The sequence below is a fragment of the Entelurus aequoreus genome, linkage group LG28, assembly GCF_033978785.1.
Source record: "Entelurus aequoreus isolate RoL-2023_Sb linkage group LG28, RoL_Eaeq_v1.1, whole genome shotgun sequence".
NCBI lineage: Eukaryota > Metazoa > Chordata > Actinopteri > Syngnathiformes > Syngnathidae > Entelurus > Entelurus aequoreus.
The window spans coordinates 32,938,594-32,959,249 of record NC_084758.1 but is presented as its reverse complement, the minus strand read 5'-3'; the positions used below and the strand labels follow the sequence as shown (position 1 = coordinate 32,959,249).

General features: G+C 43.3%; 1 protein-coding gene across 3 annotated transcripts in view; it reads right to left on the bottom strand.

The window, feature by feature from the left end:
* Positions 1–6,903: 6,903 nt before the first annotated feature.
* The window catches only part of LOC133644976 (keratin, type II cytoskeletal 7-like), a 38,142-nt gene continuing 24,389 nt past the window's right edge, over positions 6,904–20,656 (bottom strand). For 2 of the 3 annotated variants that reach the window (XM_062039754.1, XM_062039755.1), the window contains exons 4-11: positions 8,555–8,753; positions 8,436–8,471; positions 8,228–8,377; positions 8,043–8,171; positions 7,866–7,955; positions 7,684–7,812; positions 7,517–7,609; positions 6,904–7,451 (exon numbers count right to left, since the gene is read on the bottom strand). In XM_062039754.1, the coding sequence (XP_061895738.1) occupies positions 7,341–7,451; positions 7,517–7,609; positions 7,684–7,812; positions 7,866–7,955; positions 8,043–8,171; positions 8,228–8,377; positions 8,436–8,471; positions 8,555–8,728 (912 nt within the window). In that variant the 5' untranslated portion in view covers positions 8,729–8,753 and the 3' untranslated portion in view covers positions 6,904–7,340. Of the gene's footprint in view, positions 7,452–7,516; positions 7,610–7,683; positions 7,813–7,865; positions 7,956–8,042; positions 8,172–8,227; positions 8,378–8,435; positions 8,472–8,554; positions 8,754–9,669; positions 9,733–20,656 lie in introns of those variants that run through there. The other variant, XM_062039756.1, reaches the window with a different exon arrangement.

Below are 20,656 nucleotides of genomic sequence, written 5' to 3'. Positions count from 1 at the left end.
AACATTACACAAACACTACACACACTTTACACACACACTACACACACACTACACACCCATTACACACACACTACACAAACACTACACACACATTACACACACTACACGGACATTACATAAACACTACACACACATTAGACACACACTACACAAACACTACACACACACTACACACACTACACACACATTACACACACTACACGCACACTACACACACAATAGACACACACTACAAGCATACTACACACACATTACACACACACTACACACACACACTACACAAACACTACACACACATTACACACACTACACGGACATTACACACACACTACACAAACACTACACACACACACGACACACACACTACACACACTACACACACACTACACACACATTACACACACACTACACACACATTACACAAACACTACACACACATTACACACACACTACACAAACACTACACACACATTACACACACTACACGGACATTACATACACACTGCACAAACACTACACACACATTAGACACACACTACACACACCCTACACACACTACACACACACTACACACACACTACACACACTACACGCACACTACACACACAATAGACACACACTACAGGCATACTACACACACATTACACACACACTACACACACACTACACACACTACACACACATTACACACACTACACGGACATTACACACACACTACACAAACACTACACACACTACACACACACTACACACACATTACACACACTACACAGACATTACACACATTACACACACACTACACACACACTACACGCACACTACACGCACACTACACGCACAGTAGACACACACTACAAGCATGCTACACACACATTACACACACACTACACACACATTACACACACTACACAAACACTACACACACATTACACACACTACACGGACATTACACACACACTACACAAACACTACACACGTATTACACACACACTACACACACATTACACAAACACTACACACACATTACACACACACTACACACACATTACACAAACACTACACACACACTACACACACTACACACACACTACACAAACACTACACACACATTACACACACATTACACACACGCTACACGGACGTTACACAAAGTCTAATCAAAGAGTGCATCTTCACTACACAAAGAGTGAAAGAAGTGCGCAATGGAGATGTCACACTGACTTGTGTTGGATGTAACACAACTGCACTTGTCAAACTTTTTCAACTTACACAACAAACTGTGATATAATTTGTCTTTCAGTAAAGCACACAATTATTGCAAGATACAACAAAGAATATGATCACTTATATGTCCTAATGAGCTTAATTAGCCTAGCATGAATGTTGATTATAGTAGTAGTAATTAGCAAACACAGTCACAGTATTTAGCAAATATATTCAAACAGTAATTAAACAGTCACAGTATTTAGCAAACATACTTAAACAGTAATTATCAAACACAGTCACAGTATTTAGCAAACATATTGAAACAGTAATTAGCAAACACAGTCACAGTATTTAGCAAACATATTCAAACAGTAATGAGCAAACACAGTCACAGTATTTAGCAAACATATTCAAACAGTAATTAGCAAACACAGTCACAGTATTTAGCAAACATATTCAAACAGTAATTAGCAAACACAGTCACAGTATTTAGCAAATATATTCAAACAGTAATTAAACAGTCACAGTATTTAGCAAACATACTTAAACAATAATTAGCAAACACAGTCACAGTATTTAGCAACAATATTTAAACAGTAATTAGCTAACACAGTCACAGTATTTAGCAAACATATTGAAACAGTAATTAGCAAACATATTCAAACAGTAATTAGCAAACACAGTCACAATATTTAGCAAGCATTTTCAAGCATTAATTAGCAAACACAGTCACAGTATTTAGCAAAAATAATCAAATAGTAATTAGCAAACACAGTCACAGTATTTAGCAAACATATTGAAACAGTAATTAGCAAACACAGTCACAGTATTTAGCAAACATATTCAAACAGTAATGAGCAAACACAGTCACAGTATTTAGCAAACATATTCAAACAGTAATTAGCAAACACAGTCACAGTATTTAGCAAACATATTCAAACAGTAATTAGCAAACACAGTCACAGTATTTAGCAAATATATTCAAACAGTAATTAAACAGTCACAGTATTTAGCAAACATACTTAAACAATAATTAGCAAACACAGTCACAGTATTTAGCAACAATATTTAAACAGTAATTAGCAAACACAGTCACAGTATTTAGCAAACATATTGAAACAGTAATTAGCAAACATATTCAAACAGTAATTAGCAAACACAGTCACAATATTTAGCAAGCATTTTCAAGCATTAATTAGCAAACACAGTCACAGTATTTAGCAAAAATAATCAAATAGTAATTAGCAAACACAGTCACAGTATTTAGCAAACATATTCAAACAGTAATTAGCAAACACAGTCACAGTATTTAGCAAACACTGGGACCAAAATGTTCAATCTCTATATTTATAATTGTAAAGTTACAAAGGATAGTTAGTATAAATTGCAGATGATACAACTGTGTTTTGTAAAAATAAAATAATGCTATTTGGTAACAGAAGAGAAAGTCAAACACAAATAGAAATAGACGGAGTAAACATTGAAAGAGTAAAAGAAAACACATTTTGGGTGTAATAATAGATGATAAAATGAACTGGAAATCTGATAGAAAAAATATACAACATAAAGTAGCAAGAAATATTTCAATATTAATAAAGTAAAATACAAAAGCCAAAAGCAGTGAAGTTGTCCTGTTGTGTAAATGGTAAATAAAAAGAGATTACAACAAATCCTTTTCAACTTATATTCAATAAAATAGACTGCAAAGACAAGATATTTCATGTTCACACTGACAAACTTTGTTATTCTTTTTTGCAAATAATCATGAACTTAGAATTTAATGGCAGCAACACATTGCAAAAAAGTTGGTACAGGGGCATTTTTACCACTGTGTTACATGGCCTTTCCTTTTAACAACACTCAGTAAAGGTTTGGAAACTGAGGAGACACATTTTTGAAGTGGAATTTCCCATTCTTGCTTGATGTACAGCTTAAGTTGTTCAACAGTCCGGGGGTCTCCCTTGTGCTGTTTTACACTTCATAATGCACCACACATTTTCAATGGGAGACAAGTCTGGACTACAGGCAGGCCAGTCTAGTACCAGCACTCTTTTACTACGAAGCCACGCTGTTGTAACACGTGGCTTGGCATTGTCTTCCTGAAATAAGCAGGGGCGTCCATAAAATAGACATTGCTTGGATGGCAACATATGTTGCTCCAAAAGTTGTATGTACCTTTCAGCATTAATGGTGCCTTCACAGATGTGTAAGTTACCCATGTCTTGGGCACTAATACACCCCCATACCATCACACATGCTGCCTTTTACACTTTGCACCTATAACAGTACGGATGTTTTTTTTCCCCCCTTTGGTCCGGAAGACACGACGTCCAGTTTCCAAAAACAATTTGAAATGTGGACTCGTCAGACCACAGAACACTTTTCCACTTTGCATCAGTCCATCTTAGATGAGCTCGGGCCCTGCGAAGCCGACGTTTCTGGGTGTTGTTGATAAATGCCTTTGGCTTTGCATATTAGAGTTTTAACTCGCACGTACAGATGTAGCGACCAACTGTAGTTACTGACAGTGGCTTTCTGAAGTGTTCCTGAGCCCATGTGGTGATGTCCTTTACACACTGATGTCGCTTTTTGATGGCAGTACTGCCTGAGGGATCCAAGGTGCGTAATATTGTAGCTTACGTGCAGTGATTTCTTCAGATTCTCTGAACCTTTTGATGATATCACGCAGCGTAGATGGTGAAATCCCTAAATTCCTTGCAATAGCTGCTTGAGAAATGTTGTTCAACAATTTGCTCAGGCATTTGTTGACAAAGTGGTGACCCTCGCCCCCGTCCTTGTTTGTGAATGACTGAGCATTTCATGGAAGCTGCTTTTATACCCAATCATGGCACCCACCTGTTCCCAATTAGCCTGTTCACCTGTGGGATGTTCCAAATAAGTCTTTGATAAACATTCCTCAACTTTCAGTCTTTTTTGCCACTTGTGCCAGCTTTTGTGAAACATGTTGCCAGCATCAAATTCCAAATGAGTTAATATTTGCAAAAAATAAAGTTTACTAGTTCAAACATTAAGTGACTTGTCTTTGCAGTTTATTCAATTGAATAGAAGTTGGAAAGGATTTGCAAATCATTGTATTGTTTTTATTTACCATTTACACAACGTGACAACTTCACGGCTTTTGGGGTTTGTATGTTGTGGACCAAAACATATCAGTTATAACAATACATCATTTTGGATATAGAGAACGTTCAAACACTAGATTGAAATTCGATGATTTGGTGCGTTTGCAAACATCTCAAATTATGTACAAAGCAAAGTCAACAATGTACAAAAATCATTCTCTACAGAAGAGAAATATAACCTTACAGAAAAATGTAACTTACAACTAGGGATGTCCGATAATATCGGCCTGCCGATATTATCGGACGATAAATGCGTTAAAATGTAATATCGGAAATTATCGGTATCGTTTTTTTTTTTTATCTGTATCGTTTTTTTTTCTTCTTTTTTTCTTTTTTTAATTAAATCAACATAAAAAACACGAGATACACTTACAATTAGTGCACCAACCCAAAAAACCCCCCTCCCCCCATTTCTTTCTGTTATCAATATTCTGGTTCCTACATGATATATCAATATATATCAATACAGTCTGCAAGGGATACAGTCCGTAAGCACACATGATTGTGCGTGCTGCTGCTCCACTAATAGTACTAACTTTTAACAGTTAATTTGACTCATTTTCATTAATTACTAGTTTCTATGTAACTGTTTTTATATTGTTTTACTTTCTTTTTTATTCAATAATTTTTTTTAAATTTAGCTATCTTATTTTATTTTTATTTTTAAAAAGTACCTTATCTTCACCATACCTGGTTGTCCAAATTAGGCATAATAATGTGTTAATTGCACGACTGCATATATCGGTTGACATCGGTATCGGTAATTAAAGAGTTGGACAATATCGGAATATTGGATATCGGCAAAAAGGGGGGTTGATGTGTGGGGGGATTTGGTGGTAGCGGGGGTGTATAATTTAGACCGGAAAAGTTAGGGCTGCATGGGATTCTGGGTATTGGTTGTGTTGTGTTTATGTTGTGTTACGGTGCGGATGTTCTCCAGAAATGTGTTTTTCATTCTTTTTTGGTGTGGGTTCACAGTGTGGCGCATATTTGTAACGTAACAATGTTAAAGTTGTTTGATACGGCTACCGTCAGTGTAAGCTGTGTGGCTGATGAGTAAGTATGCTTTGCTGTCTCCTATGTGTGCAAGTAATAGCTTCATACAACTTGTGGCTGGGCTGTCATGCTGTTTGTAAATGCTATAGGGAACTATTACCACAGTGCAATTAGGGCACTCCCTCAATTTAGTAATTAGAGTGAAAATAGGATTATATTTTCCCTGGGAGTTATCTAGGAGAGGCACTGAGATCCATAAATCTCCTGGGAAAATCGGGGGGGTCGGCAAGTATGCAGCTGAGCCGCATCAGAGTGGTGAAAGAGCCGCATGCGGCTCCGGAGCCGCGGGTTGCCGACCCCTGGACTAGACGTATAAGATTTCATGGGATTTAGCGATTAGGAGTGACAGATTGTTTGGTAAACGTATAGCATGTTCTATATGTTAGTTATTTGAATGGCTCTTACCATAATATGTTACGTTAACATACCAGGCACGTTCTCAGTTGGTTATTTATGCCTCATATAACGTACTTATTCAGCCTGTTGTTCACTATTCTTTATTTATTTTAAATTGCCTTTCAAATGTCTATTCTTGGTGTTGGCTTTTATCAAATACATTTCCCCCAAAAATGCGACTTATACTCCAGTGCGACTTATATATGTTTTTTTCCTCCTTTATTATGCATTTTCGGCCGGTGCGACTTATACTCCGGAGCGACTTATACTCCGAAAAATACGGTATTGGAAATAAACCGAAAACAACAAACATGTTCTCGTCACATGTCCCTGGACCAATGAACTATTTACATCAACATAAACACACACGTAGTAACCATCAATCAACTCGAGGAAGATAATGTGAGTGCCGAGCAGAAAAGCCACCCAGCAGGTGTCCAACAGGAGCGGGCTCGCTGGATGCTGGTGGACACTCTGACCCGGGGCCACTGCCAGGTCCGAGTGCCAACCTGTAGGTCAGAAAGAAGACTTGTCACCCCTCCAATGTCCTTCACGTTCTCTTGAGGAGAAACACGCTGAAAGTGGTCTCGTCGCTGGAGCTGCAGAAACAATTTTGATACACCTCCACGTGGAGCTGCTCGTTCACCTCCAATCTCAACATCATGCTGTTGGTGGCGCTGCGACCTCCCAAAGAGTTCATGTCCCGCACCGACACCATCCTCGCGTTGGCGTGCAACCCAGCGTACAGATTTCCTTTTTCGACGCCGCAGGTGAAGGTGGCGAAGTAGATGCCCTTGATGGGGACTGTAAAAACCCTGCAGGAGGAGCATCGAGTGGAGTTAGTGCCGCCTAGTGGTGCTGTACCACTCTGAGTTAGCCATGAGGTGACATCATACCTGTGATGGGCGTCATAGCCGTTGATCAGCACCTTTTTGTAGATCAGTCTGGCATTTGTTTCGCTGGTCACATAGACCCCTCCATTTTCCATCGTGGCTGGGAACCTCACCGTGGTGTCTTGGTTCTTCCTCTCCAGCGCCTCCACCGTTGTTCGGCGTCTCTGCGGGAGAACATGTTCATTGGTCTCCCATTTAGGTCTGCAAATGAAGTCTTGCGGTGTTTTACATACATTTTCTTTGGGATGTGTTGCGTCAGACCAGTTCTTCCTCCCAGGGAATCTAAGTTACTGGTCAATCCCGAGTTCTTTTGATGACATATATGCTGAGTAAGAAGGACCGTCAAGACAGAATATTTTCTAGTTTTATTCCAAAGCTTTGGGAGGTCAACTCAATCAATACATTCGTATCGGCTGGTCTCGTTGATCTGGCATTCCAAAGGAAAGGGCAACTCATTTCACACAAAGAAAGCCCCCATCTCCTCCCCTCTCAACACCGATAAGAGAGAGATGTGGGGGTTGTCTTCACATTCCGATGGTTTACGACCCTTAACCAGGCATCTGAAATGTCTAAAGAAACTGGTAGAATACACAGAGGAAAAATACTGGGTGCTGCTCTAACATGGCTATCTAAAAAGAAAGAACTCTTAATCATATCTGCGTCCTTTCCACAGATGTTTGCAGCTTTTGCAAACTGATTGTCCACTCGGTCTAGATGCTCGTTCAGTCTTCAACTTGTCCACAAGTGGCCCGAGTTCCTACAGGAGTAAAGGATCAGGGTCTACTCTAACCCTTTAACCAAGATGTGAGTTGTTTGTTTTACCTCAATGTTGTTTGCAGTTTCTGCAATCTGATCTTTCATGTTGTCCACACCTTCTTTCAGAGTCTTCATCTGGTCCAGACCTTGTCCCAGAGTCTTCACCATGTCGACAAGTGACGTCAGAAAACGATCAAGATGACCCTTTTTTGAAAGTGTAACTGTTTTTTTACCTCAATTTCCTTTTTGTTTGCATCTGTTGCAATCTGACATTTCATCGTGTCCACATTCTCTTCCAGAGTCTCCATCTTGTCCAGACGTTGGCTCAGAGCCTTCACAGTGTCCACAAGTGGCGTGAACTTCTACAAGAGACAATAATCAGCGTCGCCCTTTAACAAAGCATTTGTTTTTTTACCTCAACGTCTGTCTTTTTGGCAGCTTTCGCAATCTGATCGTTTATCTCGCCCACGCTTCCTTCCAGACTCTTCATCCGGTCCATGCGCGTCTTCATTATGTTGACAAGTTGCGTGGGAAAATGATCAGGATCTGAAAATGTGTTTTGTGCCTCAATTTTTCTCATTTCTTTTATTACCTCAACGTCTTTTTTGCTTGCAGTTTCTGCAATCTGATCTTTCATCTTGTCCACAACTTCGTCCAGAGTCTTCATCTGGTCCAGACGTAGTTCCAGAGTCTTCATCGTGTCCACAAGTGGCGTGAGTTCCTAAAGATGAAGGTCAGCTTCTAACCCTTTAACCAAGTGTCAACATGTGTTTTTACCTCAATTTCCCATTTTTTTGCTATCTGATATTTAATCTCGTCCACACTTTCTTCTGGAGTGTTCATCTTTTCCACTTGTTCTTCCAGAGTCTTCATCTTCTCCACATAGTCTTCCTGAGCCTTCACCCCACCCAGGCTTTGCCTGATTTTCTACAAGAGACAATGACCAGGGTCTAACCTTTATCCAGGTGAAAAAAGTGTCGTTTACCTCAATTTCCTTGAAGTTCTCCGTAGTCTGTCTGTTCTGTAGGAGGACATGTTTTGGGTCAACTTGATCCAGTTCTCAGCATCCATGTATGCAAATAAAGTGTAAAAGAGTAGTTTTACGTAAAACGAAGGCTGGTATTTCTCAATCCAAGCAGTCATGACAGAGTTTTTTGATGCTGGGATGTAGAGGAGTCCAATGACGAAGGCCAACAGGATGAAGGTCAGGATGGAGATGATTCCAATGATGAAGACCGAGAGGATGGATTTGATGATTGGTGGGTTCATGATCGCCATGGTTCAACGTCTTCTGTGATCTGGTCTGTGAACACAAGCACACATGAAAACATCTTCGGAACAAGCACAACTAGAAAATACAATTTCTGTAGAAATTGGGCGTGGATTTATTTATTTATTTTCCAAGATGGCGCCGCTGAGCTGGCTGCTGGTAGCAGGAGCTCTGTGCTCTTGTGTCATCCTTTTGTGTTCCTGATGTTTCCCTCGTGTTTTCATGCGGGGTTTTTTTGCCTTTTGGTTGGGGACCCTTTGGGACTGTGTGACAAGGGGTGGCACTTTCGTGACTTCTGCAGTGCTTTTTCTGTGAACTTCTGGAACTGCCTCCCGGGAGCCAACTGCTGGGTCTCTGCCACACCAGAGTCCGTTTGGAGAGACTGGAGATGTGGATGAAGAGACAGGGCTGCGGAGCTGGCGCTGGGCGCCGGGACGGACGAGCTTCACAGTGTCTTCGCTGGAAGAGCAGGTATAGGACACCTCGGTCTCCTCGGACGCATCCTCGCTCATCCATGGACACTGGCCGAGAGTTGGTGGGCGGCCGAGGATGGAGTCGGCTCTCTTGGTTGCTTTGTTGGGTACCAATTATATTGTCCAATATTTTGGAGAATCATGAATACTTTTAAAAAATGGGGAATTTTGGGTGTTAAAAAAATACTGTCCTATTTAAGACAAATGTTTTAACGGTGAAATGGTTGAAATTAGTTGAAAAATATGGGGCATACAAACATGAAAAGTATGATTTACAGTAAAACCGGTAATATTGGGGAACGTTTTGACGCTTCAACGCGATCAATCAGATAAACGGTCGAAAACGATGTGGAAAACGTGAACATTTGTCATCGACCTATGTGCTCATCAACTGGTACAGAAATACAACAATGACGCACATCACCTCTCAAACTGGGCGCTCACAAGTCGCCGCAACAACGAACTTTGTCACGTACCGCCTACTCAGCCGTGGAGAACAAAGGTTGTCATTGTGGTTGACACAAAACAACCAATATTGCATATCCATAATTATGATCATGGATTATTGAAGCATACTTTCACTTTACTGTAAATTAAAAGTGTAATGCAAAACAAATGGATTTCCACGCCTATTTTGAATGTCAATACCAAATACATATTCATAGTATTTACAACAGAATCCTACCTGAGAACAAGACTTTTTACCAACCACTTGGTCTCAGGTTTCTGGCTTCTCTTGCCTAGCGAGTGTACCAACCTCGATAAGAAAAGCATCATAATAGCATCATAACACCCTCAGCTGTGTTATAAAATTCTTCAGTATTTGTCAGAAGCTTTGATCAATGATGTCGCATGTTTCAATCAAAACACTCCTATTTCAAAACAGCATTCCCCAATAAAATTAAATTAAATCAATTGTTTGGCACCAAAAACGGCACCATTTTGATATATAAAACGCCTTTTAAAAAGTAAAAGAAACTTTTAGATTGTGAATCGAATATAAAAAACAATGCAATAAAATATACTACAAATGACGACAGTAGTATGAAGTGATGTAAAAAATAATGTTGAGTATTTACTCGCATTTGCTGGATCAACTTCTTTGGCCTCAGATTGTATTTGTGGTATTGAATGCTACAAATAATTGTTTGAACAAAATAAATGGTAGTCTCAGAGTGTTTAATGGATCACAACAGGACTGTCTTAGAAGACGTTTGGCCTCTCATCCAAGTAGACTTCATTAGTTCATGATCATTGACTTAGATTGGTCAGATCTAGTCTTAGACTTAGGCCATGTCTACACTAAGTCATTCAACCCTTTAAAGGAATAATTATTTAGCCGAAACCCTGTTTCAGCCACACTAAACCAGAGTTTAAGGTCCCCTCCTCGGACAATTTTTTACACGGGTAAGTGCGCCATGTGAATCTCCGGCTCTTAGCTTTGTATGGACTCATTGATCGTTTACAAACTGAGTTCGGAGAGGAAGTGACACCAGTGACGTCACTTCCCACACAGGAAGTGACGTCAGAAAGAACGCGCCACAGCCAGCTTTATAATAAAGCGGTTTCGTAACCCGGAGCTAACCACTGGAACTATGGAGGTGAGTCATCCAGACGTGCCCGTGTTTCTCCTTCTTCTACATGTACAGACGCTTGTGGAAATCCCACATGAATACCTTAAGAGAAAGCCATTGCAGCTATTTGGGATACAACACTTCTCAGACGGCAAGAGAACTTTCCAATGTCCGGGTCAGCTGTGACGCTACTTAGTGCTTTGTATTACCTGGCCGTCGAGGGAAGACTACGGAAAACGGCGAATGCTTTTGGACTGGCAAAGCAGACTGTATCAGTTATTGTCCGCCATGTATGTCGCGGACTCAACGTCTAGGTCCAGAGTTTATAAAGTCACCAAAAAGGAATGGACAATGAAGGTGAAGGCAAAAGAGTGAGGAGTGTCCTGACCAGATATCTAGATCCCTAGTTTGATTGATGTAAAATGTTCTTTGTCATATTATTCACGTGTCTAATAAAGATTTGATTAATGTATGATGTCTCAGGTGTGATTCACCACAATAGGGCCCCACAGCACACTGGATTCCAGTTCATTAAAATACCCTCAACACTGGATATTGTTCAGATAAGTAAAATTTAAGGACTTGCACACAAAGCAACACTGGAGGTGACTATGACGTACGTATTTTCCGCGCATGCGTACTAGGTCGCGTTGCGCCGGCGGACGGAGTGGGGCGGGGGTCTTAAACGGTGGCATTGTTGTGTGTAGACACGGATAAGGTTAGGTGAACCATGAATTGATTAACGTGGACCCCGACTTAAACAAGTTGAAAAACGTATTCGGGTGTTACCATTTAGTGGTCAATTGTACGGAATAGGTACTGTGCAATCTACTAATAAAAGTTTCAATCAATCAAAAAAAGGTGTGATTTACCCCGGTCAGATCTAGTCTTGGACTTAGATTGGTCACATCTAGTCTTAGACTTAGATTGGTCAGATCTAGTCTAGGGGACGGCGTGGCGAAGTTGGGAGAGTGGCCGTGCCAGCAATCTGAGGGTTACTGGTTCAATCCCCACCTTCTACCATCCTAGTCACGTCCGTTGTGTCCTTGAGCAAGACACTCCACCCTTGCTCCTGGTGGGCCTGGTTAGCGCCATCAGTGTGTGAATGTGTGAATGTGTGTGTGCGAATGGGTGAATGTGTCAAAGCGCTTTGAGTTCCTTAAAAAGGTAGAAAAGCGCTATACAAGTACAACCCATTTACCATTCACCATAGTCTTTGACTTAGATCGGTCAGATCTAGTCTAGCGGCTGGTGCCAAAACCCCAAATATTTATACTCCAAAACCAAGAATGGGCAAGGATGGTTTCGCCCTATCGTAGTGAGAAAAACCACTGTTGAGATGTAAACAATCCTAACTGTCAACGCCAACGACAGCCGTTGAAGTGTAATTTCCCCTCGTTAGCATTGAGGTGTGGCCGAACGATCGCTGTGGATCGACTACTACCAGTCCAAAATAGTCGGAGTCACCCATGTTAGCATTCCTTTCAGCTGTAAACAAATGTCATTGTGGTCACCCTCTGTGAACAGAATGTTTCTAACTCCTGTTATGTGTTGGAGGCTAAATTGCGGAGTCTTTTAGGTAAGGTTGAAAGGACAGTGTTGTATGTGGGAGACAGGTGGTGTCGCAGACCACCTCCTCTGTTCAGGGATGGTTTTTCAACCTTGACTTAGATGGCTTCCCTCACTCCTCTCTGGTACCATTCGGCCTCCCTGTCCAAAGTGGGTACATGATTGTTGTCAAAGGTGTGCTGTTTCTCCCGGAGGTGCAGGTAGACCGCGGAGTCTTGGCCTGAAGACTTTGCCCGTCTATGCTGTGCCATAGCGGTTGTTTTGTTTCCCTATTATATGAACCAGTGCATTCATCATTACACTGGATACCATACACCAGATTGTTTTTGTGGGTGTGGGGTGTGCGGTCTCTAGTATGCACCAGTCTCTGTCTCAGGGTGTTGCCAGCTTTGAAGTGTACTGAGATGTTGTGTTGGTTAGAAACTCTTCTGACTTCCTCAGATAGACCTGATACATATGGAATGACAATATGTCACCTTTTTCCTCCTCATCCACTCCGTTCTTGTTATTTCTGGAATTGGATGCACTTTTCACAAACGACCACCAACTGGGGTGACCACAGGTTTTGAGGGCTTCCCTCAAATGAAGTGAAGTGAAGTGAATTACATTTATATAGCGCTTTTTCTCAAGTGACTCAAAGCGCTTTACATTGTGAAACCCAATATCTAAGTTACATTTTAAACCAGTGTGGGTGGCACTGGGAGCAGGTGGGTAAAGTGTCTTGCCCAAGGACACAACGGCAGTGACTAGGATGGCGGAAGCGGGGATCGAACCTGCAACCCTCAAGTTGCTGGCACGGCCGCTCTACCAACCGAGCTATACCGTCCCGCGATGCCTATGCTCTTTCTCTTGGGCCCGTGGGCTGGTAGGAACATTATCAGCTGTGTGTGGTGGGGTTCTGGTAATGGCCCCTTGGTTCCAGTGAAAGGAACTTTGAATGCTCCAGGATACCGAAACATTTTGGACAATTCCATGCTCCCAACCTTGTGGGAACAGTTTTGGAGCGGGCCCCTTCCTCTTCCAACATGACTGTGCACCAGTGCACAAAGCAAAGTTTCCATAAAGACATGGGTGACAGAGTCTGGTGTGGATGAACTTGACTGGCCTGCACAGAGTCCTGACCTGAACACCTTTGAGATGAATTAGAACGGAGACAGAGAGCCAGGCCTTCTCCACCAACATCAGTGTGTGACCTCACCAATGTGCTTTTGGAAGAATGATGGAAAATTCCTACAAACCATACTTGCCAACCTTGAGACCTCCAATATCGGGAGGTGGGGGGTAGGGGGTGGGGGTGGGGGGTGGCGTGTTTGGGGGCGTGGTAATTTACAGCTAGAATTCACCAACTCGAGTATTTTATATATATATATATATATATATATATATATATATATATATATATATATATATATATATATATATATATATATATATATATATATATGAAATACTTGACTTTCAGTGAATTCTAGTGTTCCGGTGGCTATCCATTAGATGGCAGTATTGTCCTGTTTGACTTCTCCGTTCATGATGAGTATATCATTTCGGCCACCGTGTTCAATGGAGAAGTCTGTTCTACATATTTACAGGCAACATACACCTTCCCCTTCGAAGTGTCCTGGATGAACTGAAATTCTTGTTTCCAGTCGTTTTGGAACTTGGAAGCGTATTTCTTCATCTTGCTCGTCGACGGCGTCGCCATGTCTGTAATTCACTCGTTCTTCTGCTTCGTCTCCTTGTTGTGTGCGCAGTTGTGCACTCTACTCTCTAAAAGCCCTAGATGTTATGACGTCATTGGGCAGGCAAGCTGTTTATATTGTGGGAAAGCGGACGTGAGAACAGGCTGTCCCCACTCAGTCTCAGGTCCGCATTGAGCTGGAGGGGGCGTGGCCTCCAGCTCCAGCTGAATACCGGAGTTTGTCGGGAGAAAATCTCTGCCGGGAGGTTGTCGGGAGAGGCGCTGAATACCGGGATTCTCCCGCTAAAAACGGGAGGGTTGGCAAGTATGCTATAAACACACTCCGCAACCTTGTGGACAGCCTTCCCAGAAGAGTTGAAGCTGTAATAGCTGCAAAAGGTCATATTGAACCCTATGGGTTAGGAATGGGATGACACTTCAAGTTCATATGTGAGTGAAGGCAGGTGGCCAAATACTTTTGGCAATATAGTGTTCTTTGAGTGGTGTTGCATGTTAGCGTTTGGGCGCCCCTAGTGGCAGCGCTCTGAAGCACAGGAAGAAACTGTCAGCCGACGCAGCGATTCTTGCTATCGACGCCAAGAGGACGTCACGGGAGAATCAATCACCTTGTCGCGTGCGTTCGCCGATTAGATTCAAGGGGAGTCGCGCTCCGGTGAGCTTCCTCTGTGATCGATAAGCGTCGTCCTCCTCGCCGCTGCTCACCTTGTTTATGTGCGCCACAGCCGGTCCCGCCTCGTTTGTGTGCGCCACAGCCGGTCCCGCCTCGTTTGTGTGCGCCACAGCCGGTCCCGCCTCGTTTGTGTGCGCCACAGCCGGTCCCGCCTCGTTTCTGTGCGCCACAGCCGGTCCCGCCTCGTTTGTGTGCGCCACAGCCGGTCCCGCCTCGTTTGTGTGCGCCACAGCCGGTCCCGCCTCGTTTGTGTGCGCCACAGCCGGTCCCGCCTCGTTTGTGTGCGCCACAGCCGGTCCCGCCTCGTTTATGTGCGCCACAGCCGGTCCCGCCTCGTTTGTGTGCGCCACAGCCGGTCCCGCCTCGTTTGTGTGCGCCACAGCCGGTCCCGCCTCGTTTGTGTGCGCCACAGCCGGTCCCGCCTCGTTTGTGTGCGCCACAGCCGGTCCCGCCTCGTTTGTGTGCGCCACAGCCGGTCCCGCCTCGTTTGTGTGCGCCACAGCCGGTCCCGCCTCGTTTGTGTGCGCCACAGCCGGTCCCGCCTCGTTTGTGTGCGCCACAGCCGGTCCCGCCTCGTTTGTGTGCGCCACAGCCGGTCCCGCCTCGTTTGTGTGCGCCACAGCCGGTCCCGCCTCGTTTGTGTGCGCCACAGCCGGTCCCGCCTCGTTTGTGTGCGCCACAGCCGGTCCCGCCTCGTTTGTGTGCGCCACAGCCGGTCCCGCCTCGTTTGTGTGCGCCACAGCCGGTCCCGCCTCGTTTGTGTGCGCCACAGCCGGTCCCGCCTCGTTTGTGTGCGCCACAGTCGGTCCCGCCTCGTTTGTGTGCGCCACAGCCGGTCCCGCCTCGTTTGTGTGCGCCACAGCCGATCCCGCCTCGTTTGTGTGCGCCACAGCCGGTCCCGCCTCGTTTCTGTGCGCCACAGCCGGTCCCGCCTCGTTTCTGTGCGCCACAGCCGGTCCCGCCTCGTTTATGTGCGCCACAGCCGGTCCCGCCTCGTTTCTGTGCGCCACAGCCGGTCCCGCCTCGTTTCTGTGCGCCACAGCCGGTCCCGCCTCGTTTATGTGCGCCACAGCCGGTCCCGCCTCGTTTATGTGCGCCACAGCCGGTCCCGCCTCGTTTATGTGCGCCACAGCCGGTCCCGCCTCGTTTGTGTGCGCCACAGCCGGTCCCGCCTCGTTTGTGTGCGCCACAGCCGGTCCCGCCTCGTTTGTGTGCGCCACAGCCGGTCCCGCCTCGTTTGTGTGCGCCACAGTCGGTCCCGCCTCGTTTGTGTGCGCCACAGCCGGTCCCGCCTCGTTTGTGTGCGCCACAGCCGGTCCCGCCTCGTTTATGTGCGCCACAGCCGGTCCCGCCTCGTTTATGTGCGCCACAGCCGGTCCCGCCTCGTTTATGTGCGCCACAGCCGGTCCCGCCTCGTTTGTGTGCGCCACAGCCGGTCCCGCCTCGTTTGTGTGCGCCACAGCCGGTCCCGCCTCGTTTGTGTGCGCCACAGCCGGTCCCGCCTCGTTTGTGTGCGCCACAGTCGGTCCCGCCTCGTTTGTGTGCGCCACAGCCGGTCCCGCCTCGTTTGTGTGCGCCACAGCCGGTCCCGCCTCGTTTCTGTGCGCCACAGCCGATCCCGCCTCGTTTGTGTGCGCCACAGCCGGTCCCGCCTCGTTTCTGTGCGCCACAGCCGATCCCGCCTCGTTTGTGTGCGCCACAGCCGGTCCCGCCTCGTTTATGTGCGCCACAGCCGGTCCCGCCTCGTTTATGTGCGCCACAGCCGGTCCCGCCTCGTTTCTGTGCGCCACAGCCGGTCCCGCCTCGTTTCTGTGCGCCACAGCCGGTCCCGCCTCGTTTATGTGCGCCACAGCCGGTCCCGCCTCGTTTATGTGCGCCACAGCCGGTCCCGCCTTGTTTATGTGCGCCACAGCCGGCCTCGCACGACTCATTTCTTTTGCTCATTTACTGCCTGCTGCTGCCAAACTTCCATTGATTCTGTGTGTGGGAGTGTGTGGGAGTGTGGGAGTGTGGGAGTGTGGGAGTGTGTGGGAGTGTGGGTGTGTGTGGGAGTGTGTGGGAGTGTGGTTGTGTGTCGTGTGTGGTTGTGTGTGGGAGAGTGTGGGTGTGTGTGGGTGTGTGTGGGAGTGTGTGGGAGAGTGTGGGAGAGTGTGGGTGCGTGTGGGAGTGCGTGGGAGTGTGTGGGAGTGTGTGGGAGTGTGGGTGTGTGGGTGTGTGTGGGAGTGTGTGCGAGTGTGTGCGAGTGTGTGGGTGTGTGTGGGAGTGTGGGAGTGTGTGGGTGTGTGTGGGAGCGTGTGGGAGAGTGTGGGAGAGTGTGGGTGTGTGTGGGAGTGTGTGGGAGAGTGTGGGAGAGTGTGGGAGTGTGGGTGTGTGGATGTGTGTGGGAGTGTGTGGGAGTGTGTGGGAGTGTGGGTGTGTGTGGGAGTGTGTGGGAGTGTGGGTGTGTGTGGGAGTGTGTGGGAGAGTGTGGGAGTGTGTGGGAGTGTGGGAGTGTGGGTGTGTGTGGGAGTGTGTGGGAGAGTGTGGGAGAGTGTGGGAGAGTGTGGGAGTGTGTGGGAGAGTGTGGGTCTGTGTGGGAGTGTGTGGGAGTGTGGGAGTGTGGGTGTGTGTGGGAGTGTGTGTGAGTGGGAGTGTGTGGGAGAGTGTGGGAGAGTGTGGGTGTGTGTGGGAGTGTGTTGGAGTGTGTGGGAGTGTGTGGGAGAGTGTGGGAGTGTGTGGGAGAGTGTGGGAGAGTGTGGGAGTGTGTGTGGGAGTGTGGGTGTGTGTGGGAGTGTGTGGGAGAGTGTGGGAGTGTGTGGGAGTGTGTGGGAGTGTGGGTGTGTGGGTGAGTGTGGGTGAGTGTGGGAGTGCGTGGGAGTGTGTGGGTGTGTGTGGGAGTGTGGGTGTGTGTGGGAGTGCGTGGGAGTGTGTGGTGTGTGTGTGTGTGTGTGTGTGTGTGTGTGTGTGTGTGTGTGTGTGTGTGTGTGTGTGTGTGTGTGTGTGTGTGTGTGTGTGTGTGTGTGTGTGTGGGGGTGTGTAAATAGTGTCAAGTGCTTTGAGTACTTGAAGGTAGAAAAGTGTTCTACAAGTATAATAGTGGACTATTTTTATAAAACTATTGTTATACCTCTGTGAAGGAAAATCCTCCATCCATCATCTGTTCATCAATAATTCATCCATCACTCACCCATCTATCATCATTCATCCATCCATGGTCCATGCACCCATCACTCATCCATCCAGCAAACATCCATCCATGGTCCATTCATCACTCATCCATCCATCCATCACTCATCCATTGACATATCGATGCATCCATGTATCAATCATCCATCTAGAAGTCATCCATCAAGTTCCAGCATCTCTCAGAAGCTGCTGCATTGAGAGAGAGACCATTAAGCATGTATTGATAGAACTGCAGCACACGCACGCACACGCGCGCGCACACACACACACACACACACACACACACACACACACACACACACACACACACACACACACACACACACACACACACACACACACACACACACACACACACACACACACACACACACACACACACACGCACTAATTAGGACCGTGAAGGCAGCCTGAGGCAAAGTGCAGCGATTGAGCTGACAGGAAAAGACTCGCTCACCTTATTTATCACATATCATTCTAACGTACACAATTAACACTGACTACACTAAAAATAATATTAATAGATTAACGCTGGCCAGACTAAAAATAATCTTAATAAATTAACACTGACTAAACAAAAAATTATGCTAATAAATTAACGCTGACTAAACTAAAATGTATATTAATAAATTACCCCAGACTAGACTAAAATTAATCGTAATAAATGAACACTGACTAAACCAAAAATAATATTAATAAATTAACGCTGACTAAACAAAAAATTTAAATAATAAATTAGCACTGACTAGACTAAAAATAATAATAAACTAACACTGACTAGACTAAAAATAATCTTAATAAATGAACGCTGACTAGACTAAAAATAATATTAATACATTAACACTGACTAGACTAAAAATAATAATACATTAACACTGACTAAACTAAAAATAATATTAATAAATTAACGCTGACTAGACTAAAAATATTCCTAATATATTAACGCTGATTAGCCTAAAAATAATCTTTAATAAATTAACGCTGACTAGACTAAAATAATCCTGATAAATTAACACTGACTGGACTAAAAATAATCCTAATAAATTAAAGCACTGACTAGACTAAAAATAATCCTAATAAATTAACACTGACTAGACTAAAAATGAACTTTAAAAAACTAACACTGACTATACAAAGAAAAATATTAATACATTATTTTAATAAATTAATGGTGACTAGACTAAAAAAAATATTACTAAATTAAAGCTGACCAGATGTAAAATAATCCTAATAAATTAACGCTGACTAGATAAAAAATAATCTTAATAAATTAACGCTGACTAGATGTAAAATAATCTTAATAAATTAACGCTGACTAGACTAAAAATAACCTTCATAAATTAACGCTGACTAGACTAAAATAAATCCTAATAAATTAACGTTGACTAGACTGAATATAATCTTAATAAATTAATGCTGACTAGACTAAAACAAATTTTAATAAATTAACACTGACTAGACTAAAAATAATTTTAATAAATTAACATTGACTAGACTAAAAATAATCTTAATTTAACGCTGACTAGACTAAAAATAATCTTAATAATTTAACGCTGACTAGACTAAAAATAATCTTAATAAAATAACATTGACTAGACTACAAATAATCTTAATTTAACACTGAATAGACTCAAAATAATCTTAATAAATTAAAATTGACCAGACTAAAAATAATCTTAATTTAACGCTGACTAGACTTAAAATCATTTAAATAAATTAACGCTGACGAGATTTATAATACTCTTAATAAATTGACGCTGACTAGACTAAAAATAATCTTAATAAATTAACGCTGAGTAGACTAAAAATAATCTTAATTTAACGCTGACTAGACTAAAAATAATCGTAATAAATTAAGGGTGACTAGACTAAAAATCATTTTAATAAATTCACGCTGACGAGATTTTAAATAATCATAATAAACGACAAGACTCAAAAAAATGCAAAGTGACAACATGAACACAAAGTAAAACAATCCTAATAAATGAACGACAAGACTTAAAATAATGCAAAGTGACAACATAAACACAAAGTAAAACAATCCTAATAAATGAATGACAAGACTAAAAATAATGCAAAGTGACAACATGAACACAAAGTAAAATAATCCTAATAAATGAATGACAAGACTTAAAATAATGCAAAGTGACAACACGAACACAAAGTAAAATAATCCTAATAAATGAATGACAAGACTAAAAATAATGCAAAGTGACAACACAAACACAAAGTAAAATAATCCTGATAAATGAATGACAAGACTTAAAATAATGCAAAGTGACAACACGAACACAAAGTAAAATAATCCTAATAAATGAATGACAAGACTAAAAATAATGCAAAGTGACAACATGAACACAAAGTAAAATAATCCTAATAAATGAATGACAAGACTAAAAATAATGCAAAGTGACAACATGAACACAAAGTAAAATAATCCTAATAAATGAATGACAAGACTAAAAATAATGCAAAGTGACAACATGAACACAAAGTAAAATAATCCTAATAAATGAATGACAAGACTTAAAATAATGCAAAGTGACAACACGAACACAAAGTAAAATAATCCTAATAAATGAATGACAAGACTTAAAATAATGCAAAGTGACAACACGAACACAAAGTAAAATAATCCTAATAAATGAATGACAAGACTAAAAATAATGCAAAGTGACAACACAAACACAAAGTAAAATAATCCTGATAAATGAATGACAAGACTTAAAATAATGCAAATTGACAACACGAACACAAAGTAAAATAATCCTAATAAATGAATGACA